Source organism: Hippopotamus amphibius, chromosome 11, assembly GCF_030028045.1.
Source record: "Hippopotamus amphibius kiboko isolate mHipAmp2 chromosome 11, mHipAmp2.hap2, whole genome shotgun sequence".
Taxonomy (NCBI): domain Eukaryota; kingdom Metazoa; phylum Chordata; class Mammalia; order Artiodactyla; family Hippopotamidae; genus Hippopotamus; species Hippopotamus amphibius.
The window spans coordinates 98819924-98846151 of record NC_080196.1 but is presented as its reverse complement, the minus strand read 5'-3'; the positions used below and the strand labels follow the sequence as shown (position 1 = coordinate 98846151).

Genomic DNA, 26228 nt, shown 5'->3' with positions numbered 1-26228 from the left:
AGACTAATAAATAAGTAAATTCAGACACAAAGCCTCCACTAAACTGCCCTTAGTTTTAAAACTCTAAAGAAGTCAAATACTCAGGATGGATTTCAATTAGGAGGCAGTATAAGACATCACTTGTATTTCCTTTTTTTTCAAAAGTTTCTTCTAAAACTAGAAATGTACTCTTCTACCAATTCATCCACTAGATAGCAAGCCTTCAGCTGGCTAATCCACAGAAAAACTTCAGTGCATTTTTTTCTGAGCCTACTAACCCTATCAGAGTTCAGAGCAATCTCAATACACCGATGGATGCAGTTCAATCTGCTCCTAAGTGAGAGGAGGTGGAGAATGTGTGGTCACTGGCTTACATCATTATAGCCCAAACCATGGGCTTCCCGATGTGATTCAAGTAGTAAGGCGTCTGTAAAGCACAGTGGGTTTTTATGATATTATGGGATATTATGATAATTTCAATCCAATATATCCTAAACTAAGTTCTATTGGCAGAAAACAATTATAAGGTATGGAATAGAAAAAAATCACTGGGGTCTTTGGTGGGGGGAACAGTTGTCAAACTAACCATATGGGCTGTTTCTGCTAAGATCAATTCTTTATTCACTGGTTTTGTTATCTGTTTGGAAGGAACACTTGGTATCATTTATAGAGTGCAAGGGTTCAGCAATTTGAGGACTATAGGGCTTAAAATGTGTGTTCAATAACTAACCATAACTCTTCAAAAACTTGTCTCCAAGAATAATTTTTAACAGCTAGTTCCTAAGATGTCTTGGAAGATTTTGAGTTTGATGGTGATAAAGATGGTGGGTGGGTAACTTACCTTGCCCATTCTACTCGCAAAACAGTTCCTGAACTGGGGTGGATTCAGAATAGAGAAGCAGACTGCAGTGGTCGAAATGAGAGATGACAAAAGTCTCATTCCAGGAATTAGTTGTAGAAAGGGAAAGGAAAAGTCAGACTTTAGAGCTATGATAGAGAAAGAAACAGTAAAATTTGAAGTTGAGAGGATAAGAGGAAGGAATCAAAGAAAACTTCAAAATAGCAACTATATAAGCCACTTAGGATGGTTTTTAAGTGATAAAATAAATGGAAGAAATTTTCTGTAGAAAAACATTTACTGTAAGAGCTACCCAGAATTTCTTTTTTTTTTTTTTTTATTATTATTTTATTTTATTTTATTTTTTTTTTGGGGGTACACCAGGTTCAATCAACTGTTTTTATACACATATCCCCATATTCCCTCCCTTCCTTGACGCCCCCCCCTCGATTCCCCCCCACCTTCCCTGCCCCAGTCCTCTAAGGGATCTTCCATCCTCGAGTTGGACTCCCTTTGTTATACAACAACTTCCCACTGACTATTTTACAGTTGGTAGTATATATATGTCTGTACTACTCTCCCGCTTCTTCTCAGTTTCCCCTTCACCCCCCGCCCCCTCCCATACCTCGAGTTCTCCAGTCCATTCTCTGTACCCAGAATTTCTTGAACACAAACCATTCATTGGAAAAAGGAAACACAAACACCAGCTGATTAAGCAACCTAATAAAACTACTTCAGAAAGATATCTTAACTACATGATCCTAGATGTCTTCCAAAGTTTAATGAAATGTATTCTTTAAAAATTGGTACAAGTTATATCATTAATTCCATGTCTAGTTATTCTAATAGTGTGTTACTCATATCATCCAAAATGAGTTAATATTCATAAGCAACTGGAAAAGGACCTGGTATGTATTAAGTGCTACATACATGTTTGTTAAATAAAAAACCTTCGGCCATCTATCAACGATCGAGTATTAACATCAGATCTGACTGGGTGAATATACAGTCCTTGTTGGTCTCATGCATCAGATCTTTTAATTTCTATGTCCTACAAAATAAAGTCCAAGTTCCTTAGTCTGGCGACAAAGCCATTCATGTTCTTGTCCAGGCTGCCTCTCCAGCTGTGGTAAGAGACTGCCTCTGAGGAACCATGGTTTCCTTGTCTTTATACAGTGTGGTCACCCTCACCCTGGGCCCTGCCTGCGGCTCCAAATCTGGGCTTCCCTGTGGTTCTTTGAACATGTAGTATGTTCAACTGTAGTATGACACTGCTAGTTCTGGGTCTAAACCTTAAGTCCTGAGAGTTTCCGGTTTGGGGATTCAGCCACCACGGAAAGAAGTTTAACTACCTGGTGAAACAATCTGGGGAGGAAGAGGAGGAGAGAGAAGGAGAGAGTGAAGTAGACCAAGAATATTACACAAGAGGGAAACAGGGCAGCACATGCCCTTTTACAGTGACAGCCACTATTTAGCCATAAGTGACAGTTCTCACTCAAAAGCTACCATTTCCAAGAGAATTTAGAAACCTGAATTTGTATACGCTATCTAATCAGCGACAACTTATTCTCATTGTTAAAAAACACTGTGTGGGCCACCCCCTCCCCCAGTGAGTGCCGTTTTCTCTGCGGGCTGAGCAATCCCATGAATGCTACCCTTCGTGGTGCCAGCCTCCACCTCTGTGCTGATGACGCCCATGACTGCATCTCTGAGCCTGGCCTCTCCCTAGAGTTCCCAGATCCACGTGCACAACTGCCTGCTGTGTATCCCCGCCTAGACGGGGCACAGATACCTCAAACCGGTTAGGTCCCAAAATGAGAGCCATCTATCCTTTGAATCTTGCTTTTGATTTTGTATTCTCTAACCCAGTGGCCTGCATTACTACCTGCCTAGCCCAAGCAAGGATCTGAGCAGGCATGGTGATTCCTCTGTATTTTTTTTGCTTTTAAAGATTTATTTTATTATTTATTTATTTTATTTTTGGCTGCATTGGATCTTCTTGCTGCGTGTGGGCTTTCTCTATTTGTGGCGAGCGGGGGCTACTCTTCCTTGCGGTGTGCGGGTTTCTCATTGCAGTGGCTTCTCTTGTTGTGGAGCACAGGCTCTAGGCGTGGGGGCTTCAGTAGTTGTGGTGTGTGGGCTCAGTAGTTGTGGCTCGTGGGCTCTAGAGCGTAGGCTCAGTAGTTGTGGCACATGGGCTTAGTTGCTCTGAAGCATGTGGGATCTTCCCGGCCCAGGGATCGAACCTGTGTCCCCTGCATTGGCAGGCGGATTCTTAACTACTGTGCCACCAGGGAAGTCCCCTCCTCTGTATTTTTAATACCCTATAGCGAGTTGACGTAAACAGCTTACTGATTCCATCACCTCAAGGTCTTCTGAATTTGTTCTCCGGCGTCTTCTGCATTGTCTTGGTGCTGCCCTGGTTTAGGTTCTCATTACCTCTTACCTAGACTATTGCAACAGCCTCAGTTTTTCTCCTAACCTAAGCAATGTCTCCCTCCAGTTTATTTTCTACAAGAAAATAACGATATAAGACTGGCCTTTCAGAGGGGCAAATCTCACCCCTCTCATCAAAGTTTCCTTCCAATGGCTTGTCTGAGAAATGCGGCTCCTCAAGACCTGGTCCTATCCTGCTTCTCTAGGCTCCTTCTCTTCATGTTCTAGAACAGGGGTCCCCAACCCCCAGGATCTAATGCCTGATGATCTGAAGTGGAGCTGATGTAATAATAATAGAACTAAAGTGCACTAAATGTAATGCACTTGAATCATCCAGAAACCATCCTCCCCCCACCCCCAATCCAGTCTGTGGAAAAACTGTTTTCCACGAAACTGGTCCCTGGTGCCAAAAAGGTTGGGGACCACTGCTCTAGAGCATCATGTGTTATTTGCAACTCCCTCAGTACAACAAATGCCCTGTCTCCTTTCTCTACGATGTTTACTTAGGATTTCACATGCTCTCTGTCTGGAAGGCTCTTCTCCTGTTCATCCTTCAATATGTACAGCTGCTAATGCAACCTCTCTGGTGCCTTCCTAACCTCTAACCCTCCCCCAAGATAGAGTATCACTCACTTCTACATGATCTTTACATGTTTCTTTTTATTTATATGTTTATTTGTTTGTACCCTGGCCAAACACAGAAATCATTCCACAGAAGCTGATCTGGTCCCAGAAACTGAATCCATAATCTTTTAAAGTCTCCTATTCTATAGTTTCTTTTACAAATATCCAAAAGAAAACATTTGGTCTCAATGTTATTCAAATATTTATAAAGGTTGTCAATTTAAAAAGTCTCAAATCCCTTCATGATCTCCATAAAAGAGTTGCATGCTACAATTATATTCTGAATAAACATTGTAAAGCTCTACTCACCCAAAGGTTGGTCAACTGTTTGCTCTTTACTATCTAGAGAAAGATAAAAATGCAAGAAGATAAGGAGTTGTTATCCATGATACATCTTTGTGGTTACAGGGATGGAAACAAACAATCACATCAGTGGCACCAAAGAGCAGAATGTGGTTCCTAACAGTTAGTTTACAATTTTAAGGTTTTTAGGTTCTTGATTAAAAACATGCACCTGGACGGATAGGGTCGGAATCGGGGCAGGGGAATGTCTCTGGTAATTGATTACCACGGCTGGGGGTGATACTCTAACATGTTAGGCAGAAATGACAATCTGAAAACGGTTGGTAGGTGGTGGCACTGAGCAGCAGAGGAGTAGTTACCATTTCCTGCACGCCGACCTGGGCCTGCTGTACGTGCTGTAAATATAACTGATTAAAATAACCTTGCTTTATTTTCTGAGATATGTACTATTATTACCCCCATTAAACAGATAAGGCATCTGAGGCAGAGAAAGACTGAGTCACTTGCCCAATGGTATCAAGCTAGGAAATCTCATTTCATGATCACGCTCTTTGCCATCAATTATACATAAAATGAAATACCTCCCACTCTCGAGGAGCACATAGGAATGGATACAGGGAAAGACGGAGTTCAGTCAGTAATGCGTCTCTTACTATAGACAGGGTATTTGCATTTTTAACAATATATATGCTACGAGAGTCCACTAAAAGCATATTAAAATTTTTTTAACTAAATTTTTTGGTGTTCTAATTCTTGAGGAGTAAGGATATAATGAAAAAGGAGGTCCGGAAAATTGTAGAAGCTTAGTGGTGCTGGTTTGCAAAAGTTTTCCTGAAATAGCTTTTCATAATGTTCATTGAAGGGTGTGAAATAACAGACAAATTTAGGAAAAGGGGATTCTAACCAGATCAAGAGAGGCAGCTAGCTAGGTGACGACGGTGGTTCTCCAACATCACTTAGTTCTGGGTGTTTGAAGCATCTCACAGAGGCTTCCTGGAGCTCGAGGCTGGCCCAGCAGGAATGGCACGTGGGTAACCATGGCCTTCTGGTTTGTCTCACTGGCTTATATGTAATCAATACAGCCCAGTCATCGCTCACGATAACAGATGTTTATTAAAATATGGGCACAAAACGAAGCAAACTAGTTATGGTGCTAAAACAATGAGAAATAACACGTCGAGAAATAAGAGGGATCTCGACAAACATTAACTGATACATATAACTGCCTTCTTATTCCACTCCTGTGAGGTCTTATGTTCAGATATAGTCACAGGTGCCATCGGTGCCTTTCAGAATGCCCGCAGCCTGGACCAATGCCCTCTGTCTTTATGGAGTCCTCACAATTACCATGCCTTTCAGCTCAGGTGAGGCTTCCCTTCAGCTTAACTTGTTCAGAAATCTGTTCTCATTAAAACTGGCCAAAGAATGATAAATACTTCTGCCATCTGTCAGTCTCTTAATGATCAACGACTAACTACTCATCTGTACAGCACCAACAATCCCCGCTAACAATAATTTTATTTCAGATACAGACACCCACCCAACTAGTTCAGATGTTTTCAATGACGGAGCACCTTCGAATAAGGACCCAGGGGTCTGGCGACGTAACATTCAGAGATGTTACTCCTGTCACTCTTTCAAAGGCTGCTTCTTGTCTTTCAAATTAAAGATAATGCATTTCCCCATTTAACTGCCTTTTTATGTATAGAGTCATTCACAGTGATAAAGAAATGCACTGATATTTTATGGCCTCAGTGTATTTATTTTTCTACCCTTACACAGTCTTACAATCTAATATTTTTAATGTTTTCACTTGCATGAAATTGTACTTCATGTAGGTACTAAATTCAACCCTAAATTATGAGATTTCAATCAAGGGGAAAAAATTACTAGGACGACTATAGCAAAAGAATATCTACAGTATCTTTAAGTTACTGTATTCAATAACTTAAAAATCTAAATCTTATGTTTGTATTACTTACCGGGATGCCCAAGATTATTTAACTCATCTAAAATAAAATAAGAGAAAATAGATTAATCTTTACATGATTTAAAAAGATTTAATAATCTTTAACTGCCAATTTAGCACAAATAGTAAGACTGATCAAAGAAGTTGATTTTTGCACTATTAAATCATGTTATAATGTCTTATCAGGTCAGAACTTTGTAAATGCCATAAAGGAGAAGTCATGCAAGTTGTGAAGAGGAGAGAATGCTGTTGTGGACATCAGTTAGGACTCCTAAGCTACTACTACTTTCATTAAATGACATAAAGCTAAAAAGACTCATTCTTGATTTGATCAAAGTTTTAGATATTCTGGCCAATTATGGGACAAAAGAGATAGGTTTGTCTATGGCCTCAACTATACACTTCTTGAAACTAACTGAAAACCTCAAATGATATTTTTAAAAATAAACTTTTAATTTTAGAATAGTTCAAGATGTACAGAACTATCGTGAAGATAGTACAGAGAGAGTTTCCACATACACCCATACCTAGTTTCCCTATTTTTAATATCTGTTGCTACTAAGGCGTATTTGTCACAATTAATGAACCATTAACGTTCTTTTTTGTTCCAGGACCCCATTCGGGACACTACATCACATTTACTTTGTGTCTCCTTGGGCTCCGCTTTGTTGCGACTATTTCTCAGACTTTCCTTGTTTTTGATAACCTTGACAGTTTTGAGGATTACTGGTGAGGTATTCTGTAGAATGTCTCTAAATTGGGATATATCTGATGTTTTTCTCCTGGTTAGGCTGGTGGAATGTACTTTTGGAGGTATAGTGGTTTCAGAATTGTTAGCCTGTAGTCCCTGACTAACAGAGAAAGGAAATCATCTAAGCAAATACCTATGACGTTATAGCCACCTATTTTTCCGTTACAAATTTTGTGAAGATAAAAATTAACATTCACAATAAATTATAAATGCTATACTGTTCATAAAATGTTATGCAGTAGCTTCTATGTGCTATAAAATCAACTACAGAGTGGCATCAGCCAGAGCACAGGGTTATGTTCAATTTCTTCTGCCTTCTGTGTTGACTCATTGCCAGGTACTTAGGTCAGCACCTGTTCTTCCATCCCATAATCAGTGAGGTTGCTTCTTACACTTGTAATAGGTTTAGATTCTTTTGTCATATTCTGCCTTCCATCCTGGGATCCCCCCTCCTCTGACCTCTTAAACGATTTAAAACCAGCATATATGTATTTACCACTATAACTCTCATACAGAATATTTTCACTGCCCTAAAAAAAATCCCCTGAGCTCCACCTATTCAACCCCCTACCCCCTGTCTTGATCAAGTATCTTTAACAAAGCACATAAAATGAAACAGATCACATCGTGTTCTGCAGGTAAAAAAAGATATGGTATGTTGTAGGGCATTGTTAGCATGTGCCAATCCACCAGCGATACAATGCCTCAACTTTGCAGAAAGAAAAGTTGGATCTAATTTTTCCATGTGAAATTTTTGGAGTAGTTTCATAGTTGGGCTTTCACCTCTAAGTGCTCTGAACAGATTTATTTGAAAATTATTATTTAATCGTGTGCCTGCCACTGCAGAAATGATAGGAAGGATCTTGCAGGTAAAGAAGCAGCAAGGCGGTAATTTACATGCATCACCCTGAAGCCGACAGCAGTGCTAGTTTATGTTTATTCTTAGAGGTCTCCAATGTTAGGAGGTTTTAAAAATCATGCAATTAGGTGAAAAAGGGGAAGGAACAGGAGTTTGGTTAGGATTTCTTTGCATAGATTCCCTCAGGTAGGGCCCAGAGACCACGGGATTAGAACTACTTTATGCTAGAGAATTCCTGTCTGCAACTATGACTGGGATGAAAACAGTATTTCAAAACAGTATTTCAAAGTGACACCATGGTAATATGAAGGACAGGAAAGCCAGGAAACATGATTTAACATTATTTTCTTATTTTGCCCAAGTAGAGCCAAAGGTTTTATAATTTAGAGGCAGAAATTGAAAAAATACTTTGCTATTCACAAACCTAATTTTGCAAAACAATGTACCATCACACTAGGGGAAGGTAACTTAAGTTGTAAAATTTATTCAATACAACTTACGTGCAAGGCTTTGGTTAATTAAAACAAATTAGTAGTTTATGTTAAAATAATTTTCAGTTCTCTTTAATCTACCATGTCACCTTTGCCAAAATATATAAGCTACAGACTTGTAGCTTCAAAAAATGGATCTTATAAATTTTATATTAAAACAGGATATTTAATATTTGCTAAAGCATGTGTTAAACGATAAATCTCCTGTCCTGAAACTGTTACAGAAATTATATTTGCATTTGAGAGGCATCTTATCATGGCTAAAGGACAGAGTCTAAACAACTATCCATGACAGTATAGCCATGTATTTTTGCAAATTTTATGAAGATAATTAACATTAAGAATTAGTTGCAACTGTTCACTACTCATAAGATGTTTTACAGGAACTTTACTTTTTAACTTTTTTTAATTTTTTGGCTGCGCTACGCAGTATGTGGGATCTTAGTTCTTTGACCAGGGATGGAACCCACACCCCCTGTAGTAGGAAGCACAGAGTCTTAACCACTTCCAGGGAAGTCCCAGGAACTTTATTTTTATATGCAATAGAAAATCAATGAAAAATTAGTTATTTTAATAATGTCAGTTTAATAGTGTCTGTGGCAATTTATGAACCCTCAAAGACTAAGATACTGTATTCTTCTATCAAAATTTTTTCTTATAGCTAGTATTTTTCCATCACTGCACTCAGTAAACCAGGGCACTCCACCAATCCCAAGAGGAACCAGCATGCAGGATATTTGGTTTCAAACCAAAGGATTACGCTACCTTCAGTGCATTCCACTGCCTCATCTGTTCGTCCTTGTTCCAGAGAAAACAAATGTGAACATATTGTAATTCATGATCTTAGGAAGGGTGGCCATCAAGCAAACAGAGATAAATATAGAAATATGTTGGCAAACCAACATGTGCATCAATATCTCTTGCTATTAACAAGGTGACTAAATGCACTAAGCATAACTAGAACACACCCCCAAATCATGCACTTCATAAGAGGGGTTGCTGATTAATAATCATTCCTGTCTTTATATACTTGTGATTTTTTTTTAATGTTTTATTAAAAATCTTTTCCCCTTAAATCAAGGTTTTTTTTTTTAGCTAAGGCTTTAAGGAATACATTTTTGCCATAAATGTTTACTATAAACAATAAAACTAAAAAAATAATGAAAAAGATCTAAATAAAATAGCCTTTTTTACGGTTCTTTCTGTTCTTTGTATGTGAATCCTGATTAGGAATTTAGTATGCATGCTCTCAAATTTCTACTTAAAATAACTGCTAATGCTTAACATACCATTAGATAGGATGGGGGAGAAGAATTCCCGCTTTCCAACACTTCCCTTTCTATAGCTCCATTTGTCAGAACACTGAGGGATACTGCTTACCTACGATGACGACTTCTACTTTCTTGCTGTCTTGACTGTCTCGATCATTATACACACGACACCAATAGGTTCCCTGATGCTCCAAATCCACGTAAGGCACCTGTAACCACATCAGAACATGCACATGTTTCCTCTTCAATTTGAATTTAAAGTGGCTTGGAGGAAGTTATTTTGTGTATGTGTGTTTTTTTTTTTTTAAACTTACAAAACCTAACATTTAACATTTCAGACATCCCTAGATTATTTCCATTCATTAGGTCAAATGTTAGCAAGCAAATAACACAATGAATCTAACAGTGGTGAGTCTGATGCAATACTGTTTGACATTTTTTCATACAAGCCCTTACATGTGGGCTGGTGTCGTGTTCTAGCCCTTTTGCAAATATAAGAATCAATTAATATTAGATAATAAAGAACTTGAAAAAATTCTGAAAACATGAAAACACTCCGAAGAATATGAATTTTAATATTCACTGTAATTTTCAATTATACTATTTTACATATTAACCCCCCCCAAAACATCCCCAAGGCCAACTTCCTACCATGTATAGCTTTTTTGTCTCGTGCATTAATGGTGATTCATTTTTGAACCATTGGTAGTGAGGAAGCGGGCTTCCAATAGCAACACACTGTAAAGTCAACGTGCTGCCAGGTATCAGCTTTTGGGGCTTTGGTTCAACACAGATTTGCAGCTTAGAGATGCCTTAAATTAAAAGAAAAATATCATTGAACACAAATAAAATCTCTAGGTTAAAAAAAATTTTTTTTAATTAAAAAAAAAGTTTTCAACTTCATCCTTTTTTTTTTTTTCAATCTTCAATAGCATCTCCCAAACGATGTTTCATAAAACTGTAGCACACCTAGAAATATTAAGAGATGTTCTGTGGATAAAAGGATGCTATACCAAAAAAAAAAAAAAAAAAAAAAGGATGCTATAGACAAATAGGTTTAGAACATTAGAACATTCTGGGTTAAACAAAGTTAAACAGATTTCTTTATTGCAGGACTTCTCACAGTTTTCAAAATGTTAGTATGCACTGTGTCTTCAAGAGGGGAAAATAATTTAAGTGGTTTCTAAATGTGTTTGGCCACAGAGTCTTTTTGGTGGGAGCAAAGGACTTATAAACATCTTGAGTGACATTCCTGTTCCAAATAGAAAGCTCTACCTTCTGCTGTTTGATTTAACTTGCCTTCTTAAAATTAGGACTTTTGTTATTAGCACTGAATACATATGGATGGGTTAGCATTATTTATTGAATGCTCGTCTGTTACTCTTTAAGAGACTTGAGGACCGAGGTCTTGTCAATGTGATGCAGTAACAGTGAAACTCAATGGCCAGCACATTGCAGGCGATCAATAATATTTGTTGAATGAATAAGATTCATTTATAAACATATTAAAGTTCATTACATGCACAGAAATTCTAGGAAAACATAAATCACTCTCTTAATCATGACTATTTATAGAGACTGTTCAGGTGTAGGAAAAGCTAAATTAAAAGAATGGAAGACAGGCAAACTGGCAACAAAAAGTCTGTTTCCCTCATTCTTTTTGTCTGGCAAAAATGACAAACATGGTTCTTGACTGTGTGTGTGAAAAAATATCGGATGGCTACTCTTTAGAGTACACTGGGTTTTTACTTTGATCAATACTAGTTATTGGACTAAAAAGATGGATGGCAAAGAGAAGAAAACTAGTTCGATGAAATGCCTCATTGCAGCGAATGATACACGATATGCCCTTTCATGGCAACTTCAACTCTATAGATAGTCTTTATTCTTCAACACAATTTTTTAGGAGTAATACAATAGTTTGGGAGAAAAATATATATAGTACAAAAAGGAACTGAAAAGTCACCAAGACTGCATTAGATTTCTTTTCTCCTCCAAAACCAGAGACCACAGCATTCAGACTCATGAAAGGCAGCAAGGGTCAAGAGGTCCGCAGCAGGGCCAGACCGAGAAAGGTCACGGCAGCCCAAGGCATCTGCATGTCTGTCTTGTCTGTCTGTCTATCCATCCATCCATAAAAAGAATCAAAACACATAGGATAAAATCTTAACACTGGTGACATTATATTGGGTGAAGTATATATGTGAGTATTATCTTTGATAGTTTGAAATTATTTAAAAGTAAACATTTAAAATAAAAAAGGGGACTTTCCTGGTGGCATAGTGGTGAAGAATCCACCTGCCAATGTCGGGGACATGGGTTCAAGCCCTGGTCTGGGAAGATCCCACATGCTGTGAAGCAACTAGCCCCGTGTGCCACAACTACTGAGCCCATGTGCCACAACTACTGAAGCCCACACGCCTAGAGCCCATGCTCTGTGACAAGAGAAGCCACCACAATGAGAAGCCTGCACACCACAACGAAGGGTAGCCCCTGCTTGCTGCAACTAGAAAAAGTCCACGAGCAGCAACGAAGACCCAATGCAGCCAATAAATAAATAAAGTAAATAAATAAATTAAAAAAAATTAAAAGGAAAGAAATAGTGCCATTTGCAGAGATGTAGATGGACCTAAAGATTGTCATACAGAGTGAAGTAAGTCAGAGAAAAACAAATATGGTATAATATCGCTTATATGTGGAATCCAGAAAAATGGTAGAGATGAACTTATTTGCAAAGCAGAAATAGAGTCACAGATGCAGAGAAAAAACTTACGGTTACCAAGGTGGGAAGGGGAGGGATGGGATGAATTGGGAGATTGGGACTAACATACATACACTACTATGTATAAAATAGATAGCTAATGAGAATCTACTTTATAGTTCTACTCAATGTTCTGTGGTGACCTAAATGGGAAGGAAATCTAAAAAAAAGAGTGGATATACGTATACATGACTGATTTACTTTCCTGTACAGCAAGAAACTAACACATTGTAAAGCAACTATACCCCAATAAAATTTTTTTTAGAAAGTAAACATTTAAAACAAAATTTTAAAAATGCAATTCCCATCTGAGCATTCAACTTAATTTATCACTTACTCTGGAAGCTTTCTGTTACTTCTGTGACATCACAAACATCCAGCTGTGACCACTGGCTAAATTCAAAGGTGAAATTATTATTAGCTCGACAGACATAAAAGCCTGCATCTTTTACATGCACTGTGTTAAAAATAAGTTCTGATGCATTTCCATTTGGAATCTGTGAAAGAATAAGAGGATAAAAGTGAATCACTCACCAAAACACATCTTATAAAATGTTCTGTGCAAAATGTAAGATTTCCTTGGAGCTTTGAAAAGTACATCATTTTCCCCCCAAGTTCTAAAGTATCTGTCACTCAAGAAACAAACAATAACATTTTGACTAACTTAGGACTGAAGTCTTAGAAATCCAGTCTTTTACAAATCTGTTAGCTAGAGAGTTAAGCTCTCTCCCATATATCTTCCAAAAACTCACTAACAGAAAAGTGTCTATTCTGTCATTTAAAATTGTTTGATCATTAGTATTTCAAGAATCTAGAACTGAAACATTTATGAGCTCAGCAGCCATACCATGATGGAGTGAAGAGTTCACAGAAAGTTAGGCCGGGCTGTTAATTTCAGTTCTGACCAAGTTAACTTAGTATATGAGCAAATTATTTTACCCCGAGATCCTATTTTCTCATCTGCAAAATGCTATCAGGACAAATGCCTTGACCAATACGCTTCTTTCAGGGTCTGGGTGGGGAAGGGCTAGGGGAAGCATATCGGTGATGGGAAGGAAGTGCCATGCAAGGGTTTCCCAGGCTTTTCCTCCTGGGCTTTGGTCACATTAACTTTTCTTTCACCTTAGCTGCTCCCATCAATTTATCAGCGCCACCTAATTCTGTCATATTGTCAAAGGGCTTAGTCAAGTGCCTAGTTGTATGTTGGCTTCCTTGCAAAGTACTTTAACAAGCTCTCCCTCTCCAAACTCCAGCCAACTGAATTCAACTCTCTCTCCTCGCAGAACCTGCACCAGAGCAAGAGCATTTTGCTGAAGATCTGACAGCTGGGATGGAGGCTGCCCTTAGCACTGCCTGACCATCCTACCATGTGAACCTACCAAATCTACTTTCCTACCAGACTATTCCTGTGTACTTTCTCTCTCTCCTCAAACCTCCCACAATCCCACTTCTCTCAGACATTGACTTCAGATTGAAATTATCTCCTCTTCCTGCTACCAAAAAATCACAAACCTATGTCTGTGCCTATTCCTAACTGCTCTCTTTTCTCCTGTTAAAATGGAAAGTGTGTCTTCCTAACAAAGGCTAGTTGGGCTTGGGATGCACGGGGATCCTACCCACTCAGAACCCTAACATTGGTATGAAAATTAGTTCAAGCTGAAGATATTTAGGATTCAACAGATGCAGAAAGAAGCCTTGTCAGAACTTTCCTTATCTGACTAAAAGCAGAAACTTTTGGGAAATAAGGCTGCCATAAATTCCCTCTTCAGGGTGGCTTTGAGTCCCAGGAAGGAGACCAAGAGTAAACCTACTATAAATCCCCTCTCCAGGGGAGTTTTACGGCTATGGAGAAGATGGAAAGACTACTTGCACCTGCATGAATAAATATGATCACAAACTTTCTTATCGCCTGTTTATTCTCCTAGAAACCCCTCTGTATGTATTTCCTAAAGAAACCCATTTATTCTTTCCAGAGAGGCCTGGATGGTGAAGCACCGACACACAGGGGCCCTGCCACCTCCACTGGGGAGAGACTGAGCAAAGAAGATAACTCTGTGAGTTAAGAGCTGCGAGGAAAATAAACAGGCTGGTATAAAGGGAGAAGCTGATATAAAGGTCTTAAGCAGGAGGAGTAACATGATAGGATTTTTGTTTTTAAAACACTAACCTCCTGCTGGAAGGGAAGCAAGCGCAAAGCGAGAGGACCAGCTACCTACTGCCCAGCTAGGCTGGAAATTATGGTAGTGTGGACTGGGACAGGGCAGTGGAGACGGACCAAAGTGCGTAAGTCACTTTATGTTAGAGACAGACTTCATCAAACCTGGCAGGTTAAATGTGGAGCCTGAGGGGAAAGGAAGCAAGCTCAAGGATGACCCTAGATTTTTTACTTAAGCATCCGGGTGTTATGTACTGAGGTGTTGGAGACTGGGAGAGGAAGAGATCAAGGGTGAAAAATCAAGAGTCTGGTTTTAGACATGTTAAGTTTGTGCCTGGCACAAAACAGGTGCCCAACAGGTAGTCATTAAATGAATATCTCCTGAAATAGACTATGGACCTAAGGGTGGTTTGACAAAACTTCACCGGTAAGAGCTTTAAAATCTATTACAGCTCTTCAAATCCACGATGTACTGCTCATCCTCTACACCCCTCCCCTTCTCAAATCAGGACATAAGTCACAAATGTTATACTTAATGCAGTAAGTTTTGTCCATTATTTTTTCCTCAAAAGGCGTTTACTAAAATGGAAGCCACTTTGCAACTGAGAAAATATGGTAAAAATAACTTTAGTTACCACCTCTCGAGAGCCTAGGCACATAAAATATCATGTCCGTTAAGTCCTCTCAACCCCCAGTGACAGGAATTTGAGTTGCTATAGACAGTCAGGACCCAACACAGGCCTGTCTGGTGCCAACGCCCATGAGTGAGCCTGTTACTACAGCTCACAGCTGCCCTACCTCACCTGTGTGTGAGGGACGGAAATTAAGAATTGTACAGATCCACATATTTCTTCTAAGGCACAGGGTGATCCCATCAAAGGAAAGACTGTCATCTCGGAATAGCTCTTGAACTTAGTTTCAGGTTTGCAAATGCAGTCTTAGTGTTGAGTTGGGAAGAAAGTTTAGTTACGTGACGAACGGGCTGAAAAGAATAATGGAGTTTCATGGCCCCATCTGGGAGGGAAGGGAGTGAGGGGAGATGGATGCGGGAGAAGATGGAAGCCCACCAGAGTGGGACACGACATGGCCAGACCACTGAGACATCCCTAGTGGCAGAGTGGCTCAAAGATGTTTAAGATAAGAGAATTCCAAATTTTACGTTATTTGTTGGGTGGTTTGGGGACACAATCTTTCCACAAAAGGAATAAATGCCCCTTTCTACTGACCTGAATTTTACTTCAGAATCTACCACAAAAGCCTAAATCTTTTGATGTAATGGCTATGTGACATGCTTAAAATAATACTGCCTTCTATGTTGCTTTGAAAGTCTTTTAAAAATTTTGCTTGGAACATAATCTCTTATAAAGAGTTTTGTATAGATGTGTTAGAATGTGCTGGTGACATGTCATGTTTTAACGTTGTTGCCCAAGTACTCCCGACTTTCCATAATTTTCAGAACAGGGAACTGATTTTATTGCTGCTTACCAAAGGAATGACTACTGAATACTTCAGTAACCACCCAGACCCGTTAACAACATTCCTCAACACACACTGAAGACCATAAGGCTAATTCATTCTCTATCTTTCGCTCTTCTCATGACAGAGGAATTAAAAGACATTAAAAAATTACCTCTTGGGACTTCCCTGGTGGTGCAGTGGTTAAGATTCCGCCTGCTAATGCAGGGGACACAGGTTCGAGCCCTGGTCTGGGAAGATCCCACGTGCCGCTGAGCAGCTAAGCCCGTGCGCCACAACTACTGAGTCTGCACTCTAGAGCCCACGAGCCACAACTACTGAAGCCTGTGCACCTACAGCCCGTGCTCCACAACAAGAGAAGCCACCGCAATGAGAAGCCCGTGCCTCGCAACAAAGAGTAGCCCTTGCGCGCCGCAACCAGAGAAAGCACGTGCACAGCAATGAAGACCCAATGCAGCAAAAAAAAAAAAAAATTACCTCTTTATTCATTTTGAACCATTGATATTGTACAAAAGGATGTCCAGTTGCCCGGCAACACAGCTTCACAAACTGTCCAGACAAGACTGCCTTGGATTCTGGGTTTACAGTGATCTTTATTCCTTAAAAAAAGAAAAAAAAAAGTTATATAAAGTCAGAGAAGAAGAGTTTTCCTGGTTTATGTTTCTGAAACCAAAAAAAGAAATATTTTGGAAGTAACCTGCATATTCATCCTTGTTATAAATCACCCATTCACACCTCCTTTCCCATCACATGATGAGCTTGTGAGCTCCAGGCTCTGTAAAACCAGCAGGAAAGGAAAGCACATGCAGAAGACTTTGATCTACTATACGGCCCCACGACTGGGGGGGAAAACTGTTTGCCATCTTTCTTCAATTCTGAGAAGTATTTTTCTAAGGTCTAACACCTCTGAAATCAGGATGAGCCTTATAATAACTGTCCGCAGGCAGCAGTCATAACGCTTTCTCAGTGCCAGCTCTGGGAATACCTGGTCATCAATGCTTAGACAGCCTGCACTTCAACTCAGATGCGCTGTGAGTAAGACAAGTGTGAGTTTTGAAGACATTTAAGTGGCATTTAAAGACATTTGAATGTCAATGCTACGATTTAGCATTAAAATAAACTATTCTGTAAGCTGAAAGGTACAGGAACAGAACGGCAAGATATAAATTTGATACATGTGATGCAAATATTTCTTACCTGAGAAATGACTACCAGCATCAAAACTTGGAAAACTTTTGACAGGAGCTTCTCGTCAAAAATCCTGGAGTCAATAATGGAATCCCCGTCGCCTCCCTACTGGTTCTCTCTCCGTCACTCCCTCTGGGGAAGCCTGCTGCCCTGTCATGGGGACACTTGGGCAGCCCTGCAGAGAGGCCCAAGCAGTCAGGAAAGAACTTGGGCCTCCTGCCAACAGCCATGTGCATGAACCATCTCAGAAGAGGGTTTCCCAATCCCAGTGGGACCTCCAGACGGCTGCAGCCCTGGCCGACAGCTAGACTGCCACCTGTGAGAGACCCTGAGCCAAAACCAGCCGGCTCTGCCGCTGCTGGATTCCCATCCTCAGAAACTCTGAGATAATAAACGGATGCTGTTTTTTAAATTTTTGGCTTTGGGATAATTTGTTATGCAGTGACAGATAACTGACACAAAGGGAACCAAAGCTAGGAAGTTTTACATTTGCCAAGGCTTAATGTAAAGACCTGGGCTAGTGGCTTTCAGAAAGGAGAAATAATCATTAAGACTTATAAAACTTAATTTCCCATGTCTGTTTTAATATATCCTGAACATGATCTCATATCTTTTTCTTCTACAACCCACCAATCCGAAGAAGCACAACAAGATTACCATCGAAGAGGAGATATTCTAAATAACAGCAACCTTAATATATGAAAGGTACTAAACTTTCTAGGGAAAAAATAGTATCTAAGGTAAAAGAGACATGTGAAATCCATGCAGGAAAGATACCAAGTGAACCCCAAATCCAAAATGATTAAATATTCATCGCATAGCTACTACATTTGAGGGTCTGGAGGAACCCTGGGAAATCTTTAGTAAATATAGTAGAGCCTCTCAAAAAAGAATTTAAAACTCCTGCCAAGGAAAAGCTTTCATATTCATTCATCCTTTATGTGGCTGCCAAGCAAGCACAGGATGGCTGAAGTAACAGTTTTTCTGAATTCTGTAATCCATGTTGGTCGGAAAGTATATGCTGAAGTCAGAAATGGGATGAGCACTCTTATCTAAGCCAGAAAATTCACAGCACTGTATTTTAATGCTCCTATATACCATTCATCTGCCAGGAGAGACTTACATCACAACTTTAAGATACAAAGACTCTGATTTTCAAAGTTTAAGTGTGATGAGAGGAAAAAAAAGTTGCAACAACAACAGAAGGGAACAAGTATAAATCTGAAAAATACAAGCATCGTGGTCAAATTGGCTTTATTTATTTTTCTTGGTCATGCAGCGCAGCTTGTAGGATCTTAGTTCCCCGACCACGGATCAAACCCGGGCCCGCAGCAGTGAAAGCGCAGAGTCCTAACCACTGGACTGCCAGGGAATTCCCTAAATTGGCTTTAAAATGTAGATGGCTTGGGACTTCCCTGGTGGCGCAGTGGTTAAGAATCCGCCTGCCAATGCAGATCCCTGGTCTGGGAAGAGCCCACATGCCGCGGAGCAACTAAGTCCGTGCACCACAACTACTGAGCCTGCACTCTAGAGCCCAAAAGCCACAACTATTTGAGCCTACGTACTGCAACTACTGAAGCCTGTGTGCCTAGAGTCCGTGCTCTGCAACGAGAGAAGCCACTGCAATGAGAAGCCTGTGCACTGCAATGAAGAGTAGCCCCCGCTCGCTGCAACTAGAGAAAGCCCGCGCACAGCAACGAAGACCCAATGCAGCCAATGAAAAAAATGGAGATGGCTCATAGCCATCTCAAAGGTAACGTCTCAAATCCCTCCTGACACAAAATCTCTTCTCCACGAGACCCCCCCTAGTCTTTCCCATCTCGGGGAAGATAAACCAGGTCCCAGCCTGGCCCCAAGCGTCCAGCTACTCAGGACAGAAATTTAGCAGCCATCCCTAAACCCTCCTGCCCACATCCTCCTTCTCCACATGGAATTTAGCCGCGAGGCCTGTCGGTTAAGCTTTTCCACATCTCTCCATCTTCAGTGCCATGAGCACGTTGCCATCCCCTCTTGACTGAACTGTTGTCACAGCCTGCTAACTTTCTTTCCTTACTTCCAGCCCGCAGCCCAATGTCTTTTTAAAACATAAATTAATCCACATCACTCCTCTGATTAAACCCTCTACTGACCTCCCATTGGACTTAGAAGAAAACCCAAGCTCCTTACGTGTGAACTGACCCCCCTGCCCTCGTGCCCACCGTCTCCTTGCCCACCATGCGCCAGCCACGCAGGGCCTCTTTCCTTTGGAAGACAAGCTCTTTCCTGCCTTTCCACTTCCTGGTCCTCTGCTGGATTTCCCCTCAACCCCCACTGTCTCATGGCAGACTCTCTCATCACCCAGGCCTCCAGCTCATCTGGGAAACATGAGCTACCCCCCACAACCCCTCGTTCTCTATTACACCCATCCCACTTTGTAGGCTTCACTGCACTAACCACCTGAAGTCCCATTTCTTCTTATCTGTCTCACCTAGTAAAATAGAAGCTCTTGTCTTCGCCACCAGTTTACCCGACGCCTAGAATAGTGCCTGGCATATATGAAACGATAGGTGTTCAACACGGATTTGTTGAATGAATGTGTATAATAATAATAAAAATTACTATAGCGGCAATTTACTGGCTGCTTTACATAGGCCCAGCACTTTGATCTCTAACTTTCAAAATAATCATATGAGTTAGATATTAACTAGATCTATGTTACAGTGAGGAAAATGAACTTATGTCATTTGCAGAAAGTCATCCAAATTACTTTGTGTAAATTATTAACCTCCCTGAGACCAGTCTTTTACTTATTGTAAAACAGCAGAACCAGGATGCAAACCTAAGTTTTCTTGGGCTTTAAAACCCTTTTAAGCCTTTAGTTATCCTGGTGATTTTTTTTTCCATCCACCTTTATTGAGGTATAATTGACAAATAAAAACTGCATATATTTAGGGTACACAGCACGATGATTTCATATGGGTAAATGTTGTGAAATGGTTGCCACAATCAAGTTAGTTAATACATTCATCACCTCACATAGTTATCATTTTCCGGTGATTCTTAATGTATCTCCCCTGTTAATCCCATCTTCTGCCACAGTGAGCCTCTTCCTGGAAGGAGCACGTCAGGCAGAGTGCAATGTCTTGCACCATGACAGTGCTTAAAAATTTACCGTGGCAAAGATTCTCTATTTCACACAGACAAGAGATGAGAATGAAGGAAAGCGAAAGGCTTTCTCCCTAGAGGGTTTTACAAAGAAACGGATGACTTCAGTGGAAGTGGCCCATGTGACTAGGATGTTCTAAAAGGTTCCTTTGTGGGAGACAAGACTAAATAATTTTTAACAGACATTCAGACACACAGTTGATACATCTGTCCTGTACCAACAATTTTAGTAGTCTAAGTCTTCAAGAAGTAAGCAAAGACATGTCTTTATTATTTATTGCTTCAAAGACTGAGAATTGAACGGCACAGAGTGATTTGGAAACTGCCCTGGGTGAGTAGTAAAGAGAGAAGTCACAATACCTCCCATGTTTTAACCACACATATTTCCTTCCTCCCACGTCGCGTGTGCGACAGGGAACCATGGTCACCTCTAACCACCCTCGTGCAGCGCCCACTAGTCAGAAGGTGCTGAACAAAGTAAGGAGGGAAGATGGCACGGAGCTCTGGAGGGTGTACCAAGGTAAATGAAAGTTCTATTTTAAAGGGTGAATACACAGCTTCCTGGCAAACAAGCCTATTTTCAGATAACATCTGCAAAGAAGTCAAAGAGGTTACTTGATTTCCTGTAAGCCAGAGAATCTGACGGGGTCTGATGGAACATGAAGGATTATGCTTTCAACACACACCTGTGTAGAGCAACCGGCACAAGATATTAAACAGTAAAACTAAAACCCCTTCTGGAATCACTAAACAGATAAATTACAGTGATTCTTGACTTGACAAAAGGGTTCATTGTAGGTTCCCTTTGCGTTATTCTCTCTTACAATGCACTTGCTATCAATGTAATTCACAGCTTTCCCAGGAAAAGATCTACTGTGTACATTACAGTGCATCTAGTTTCAGAGGCCATGAACCAAAAAACTTTTTCCATCAGCTTCTATCTAAAACTCTCCCTCAACGTTAGTTTGAACATTTCTAAGCTATTACTGAAAAGCACCCAGAGCAACCCAGAATAAATACCATTCCTCTTCCACTAACTAACCCCCCCGCCCCCATTACACAATCAGTATATGTCCGCATACTTTCCTCTTACAGGTCAATTTACATTTGCATCAGCTATGGCTAAACCTGGTCTCCTACATCACATCCCTCATCCTTCTACATCACATCCCTCATCCTTCTACATTATCGTCAACTCCCTCTAACACCCTGGCATGGAAACCCATCCTTCCAGTCCTCACCACCACTCCCTTTCTATCTCTCTACCTCTTCCTTAATCTTATTCCCATTTATACCATCTTTGCCTCTTTTCACTTCTTAATAGCTTGCTTTCAGGAATTTCTGTTGTTCATGAAACAAGATGAGTCCCTTATATGTAAGATCTCGTATTTGAGTACTTTTTACTTTGGCAAGAAGAAAAAAAATTGAAGTCTGTGGGTCAAAGAGGGAACTGAGGTAATAATCCATAACTAAGCTTCCCGAACAATCCAGAAACTTCCTAGCATTAAGGAAATGACGTCAAGTTCAGGTCAGGGTCAGCAGAGCTGGGTTCTAATCCTACTTCTGTCAATAACCAACTGTGATTTTGGCCAAATGATAACTTCTGGTAATCGCCTTTTCCACATAAATGTGTGCTCACATTTAAAATTTAATTGTTCATAATAGTACTGTTCTGGTCCTGCACAGAATTGTAAAGATAAAATGTGAAATAAAGGTATCTTGGAAACAAAAGAATGATATTCAACCATCTTTGCTCTTGTCTTAGAGACAATAAAAGTAATAAAAAATAAAACTGATACCAGAAACATAATAATGAGTATGGTACGAGGAACTAAAGAAGAAAAATGAGTTGATAATATGAAACAGGATGGGGGGAAAATGGAAAAGATGTCAGTGAAACCACATGACCCTGCCAGCGCATCTGAAATGTACCTGCGGCAAAGCTCCTTTCATACAAGAATGAAAGAAAACGGCAGCATCACAAAACTAGAGCAGGAAGAACCTTGGGATCCATGTAATGAAACCCGTGTGTAACAAGTTAAGTCTCTCTAAACCTTCCCCACTGTCTAGCCTCTGCTTAGCCGAGTTCCAGTCAGAGCACGGCGTCCTTGGCAACCATCTAGTGACGTGCAAGACTCTAGCTGATACAGCCTCTTAGTCTGCACTCGAATGGTTTCTCTGAAACCTAATGAAACTCTAATGGATGGCGCTTATACATCTGCACTCAAATGGTTTCACTCAAAACAAAAAAACAACTCAAAAGGCGCGTCTAAGTTTACTTGCCAAGGTTACAGGTGCCAATTGGGTTGCTTTGAGATCAGAGTCTTTGACCCTTTAATAAAAAGATAAATAAAGAAAGGTCTAAAAAAGTCATCACAGACTTCTGGTTCAAGACAATTTCAGCAAATTCATTTAACGCCCCTCCCACCACCCCCTCCAATTTTCACTGAAATGACCAAAGGAAAACATAGGGAAAAACAGAGAAACAATGAGTCAGAGCTAGACAATGAGGATGGACACCATCCATACATAAGAGTTATAAGCCATTTCTCCAACATAAGATGCAGGGAGGGCCAGTCTGAAAGGCAAGCTGGCCAACCCATGTGCTATGGAAAAGCCCAATTGGAGGGGAAGCAGGAGAGGGTAAACCACAATCTTTCGAAAAATATATTAGGTGTCAGAGCCCACAGAGTGCAAGAATTTTGGGGTTAGTTGCCCTTGACTTAGATCTCATGCTAAGTGAAGGACCACTGAATTTGGCTCCCAATCAAGGCAACTGTTCCAGTTAGAGATGGCGGAACCCTCTCCTGCTACCTCTGAGCCACCAAAACAAAGACCTCCAAGAAACTGGTACCACAGCCATCTCCTATGGCCATCTCTGGCTGTCATCCCACAAACAACTGGGATGGAATACGGCAAAATCAGACTAAAATAAATATGATGTTTCCCCTTCTCCTTGTAATTGAGGCCTGAAAGGCCTGTTCAGAGGTTCATAGCATCTTAGTCACCCAAAACAAGAGCTCTCTATAAGGACAAACAGAGAAAAGTCAGACTCTTTTTGGAATAAGAACCAATGTCCTCTTACGAAACTGCATTACCAAAAAAGAAAAAAAAAGAGAGAGAAAACGTTAGCATATTCCTACTTTGTATTTTCACAAAGACTCAGGAATACACTGAAAAGGAAAACCTGGATATATACTTGTTTTTATGATTGTACTGGATGTGATGAGTTACATGTTTGTCTCCCCTACCAGACGATGAATTCTGAACATGCAGGAGCTATTGTTTTAGTCATCTTTTAATTTATGGTACCAATGTCTGGAATAGCAAGAGTATTAGAATATAGTACTGTTGATTGAATGAGCAAAATCCCAGATTAAGTTGATTCTATCAGAGCTTGCATTCTTAATATAATTGCAATAGTTTTTATTCTCAATGTCCTTATTGAAATATTAAAATTATTCTCAAATTCCTACATTTCTATATTCTAATGTATGTGAATACAGTAAATTTTAGATTATTCACATAAGTTTCAGGTAGAAAGCTAACTGTAAATTACTGAGTTTTATTAGATCCCCAAACAGTTCCTCTTAAATCAATTAACATTCAAGTACCAACCGATTTCTAATGAGTACTATGTAGCTAATGAATACTAATACAACACAAAACTTCACAGAAATAGTGCATAAGTGGTGATGTAGAAACTACTTTTTTTCTTGTTCTCCCTTCAAATGTGAAAAAGTCCCAGGGGATAACTGAAAAAGCCTGTTGGCCAAATATCAGAGCGATCTGCACAGGAGAATACTGATGGTAAAGCGCTCATCCTACTATTTGGAGGGAAACACAAAGAGCAGAAACAGATTTTTCCAAAGACGATGACTGATATTTATTAGGATGGCACTGTATTCGCTGCTGGCTTATCACATCAAAATAGAAAATATTGCTAAAAATTTCAGGTACATCATTACACACAGATAAATATGTGACTCAATTTCAGTCAAGCCCACTTTCATACATGGGTAACTTTAAAAACTTGGAAACCTTTGCTCTCAGGCCAGTGATCACGGCACAGATTATGAGATTTGTGTGCAGCCTCAGTGATCACCTAGATGCAACCCAACACACCAGCAGCAGCAGCTCCAAGTCTGTGAGGTAAAGAAAACTTACTCTCATTTTACAGACTTGGCAGAGTCACTAAGTGCAATTATTGAAAAACATAATGAGATGTTAAAGTTATATTTACTTCCCAAAGAGGTTTCTTCTTTTCAGAGGCCCCAGTACCCTATAAAGTATAAGAACTTAGTAGCCGAGTGCCCTAGACTGGCAGATTTCAACTGCCACAACTCCAGGGTACTTCTGAGATTGAGACACTGGGGATATAAAAATTAATAAATGTCACTTGAAGAAATAGTTTACTGTTTGGTGAGAGAGAGCAATTGCATCTAGACGGGATCTGCATCACCCCAGGCCTCTTGTATGAAGAGGCACTGAGAAACATTCGTCAAGCACCCGATACAGTGGGTAACACAGGGGAGGCGTTTATAGAGGACCTATTTCATCATCTGCACTAGGCCTTGTAAAGCAAGGGATAACCTGAGAGTCCAAGTTTCCTGGCTCACAATCCGGGGTAGTAGGCAACTGGTGGTACAATCCATTTGTGGTAGACTTCTTAGTTCCCCACCCCACCCCCCAGCACCCAATTTTGTTTGGCGATCCTTCTGGAAAGCTGACGGAACCCACTCCACTCCTGGCTCTAAGCCAGGTGAAGCGGCACACTCCACCTCCCTGGCCTGTGATAGGTACAGGCACGGGCACGTGACCAAAATTAGTTAACTTATTAGGGAATCCTATGATTTCTGCTAAGACAAAGATAAACGCAAGGAACAGCTAGTACACATCTTATGACTATGCAGAAAGTCAGCCTTGGGAGGGAGCCAATGACAAGAAAGGAAAAGCACAGACAAACTCCAGCTCCTTGGAAACAGGGCTGCCTCCTGACTTTTTTGAAGCCCAAGCTTACAAGACTTTTCTGTTGCAACCAACATGCTCTCTTTATTACACCAACTTGAGCTGAGGTTTCTGCTACGTGTATCTGATGGTACACCACTATACCACGTGTCCCTACTTCCCCAAGCCCCTGAGAAAGAAGGTCTGCAGCGCTGCCGCCGCCGTGTGACTTGGACGATGTGGTCCCTCCTTCTGATGTCATAGTAACTGACCAGTTAGTCAGCTGTGGAAAAGAGGGACTGTTTCCTATTTCTCACATCACACCTTGGAAATGAGCAACCTCACTTAATATTGGTATATTCAGGAAAAAAATCATATGGTTGAGTTATTCAACATTTCAAAAGAACCATGTTGGCAAAACACTTCAACAATAAACATCTGTCACACTCTCTCATTCATATACATACATATAAATAAATATGTGTGTATTTACTTTCTTGGCTGCACTATTGCAACATAAGTTATAGAAACCTTACCCCTCAACACTTTCACATGCACCTCCTTGGAATAAAGACATTCTTCTATAGAAGTACAACACCAGGGCTTCCCTGGTGGTGCAGTGGTTAAGAATCTGCCTGCCAATGCAGGGGACACGGGTTCGATCCCTGATCCGGGAAGATCCCACATGCCATGGAGCAACTAAGCCTATGCGCCACAACTACCGAGCCTGCGCTCTAGAGCCCACGAGCCACAGCTACTGAAGTCCGTGCGCCTAGAGCCCATGCTTCACAACAAGAGAAGCCACCGCAATAAGAAGCCCAAGCACTGTAACAAAGAGGGCCCGTTTGCCACAACTAGAGAAAACCCGTGTGCAGCAACGAAGACCCAACGCAGCCAATAAATAAATAAATATATTTTTAAAAAAAGTACAACACCATCCTCACATGATAATTCCCTAATGTCTAATATGCAGTTTATATTCAAGTTATTCCAGTGGTCCCCAAAATGTCTTCTGGAGCTGTTTTTTTGGAAAAAC

The 26228-nt window shown here is 40.4% G+C and overlaps 1 protein-coding gene across 1 annotated transcript in view; it reads right to left on the bottom strand.

Annotated features, from left to right (window-relative positions):
• Positions 1–26228, bottom strand: part of MALT1 (MALT1 paracaspase) — a 51061-nt gene that overhangs the window by 17161 nt on the left and 7672 nt on the right. The window contains exons 3-9 of the mRNA XM_057698549.1: positions 16391–16512; positions 12620–12779; positions 10173–10333; positions 9631–9730; positions 9016–9048; positions 6163–6189; positions 4187–4219 (exon numbers count right to left, since the gene is read on the bottom strand). Coding sequence (XP_057554532.1) covers positions 4187–4219; positions 6163–6189; positions 9016–9048; positions 9631–9730; positions 10173–10333; positions 12620–12779; positions 16391–16512 — 636 coding nt within the window. The remainder of the gene's footprint in view (positions 1–4186; positions 4220–6162; positions 6190–9015; positions 9049–9630; positions 9731–10172; positions 10334–12619; positions 12780–16390; positions 16513–26228) is intronic.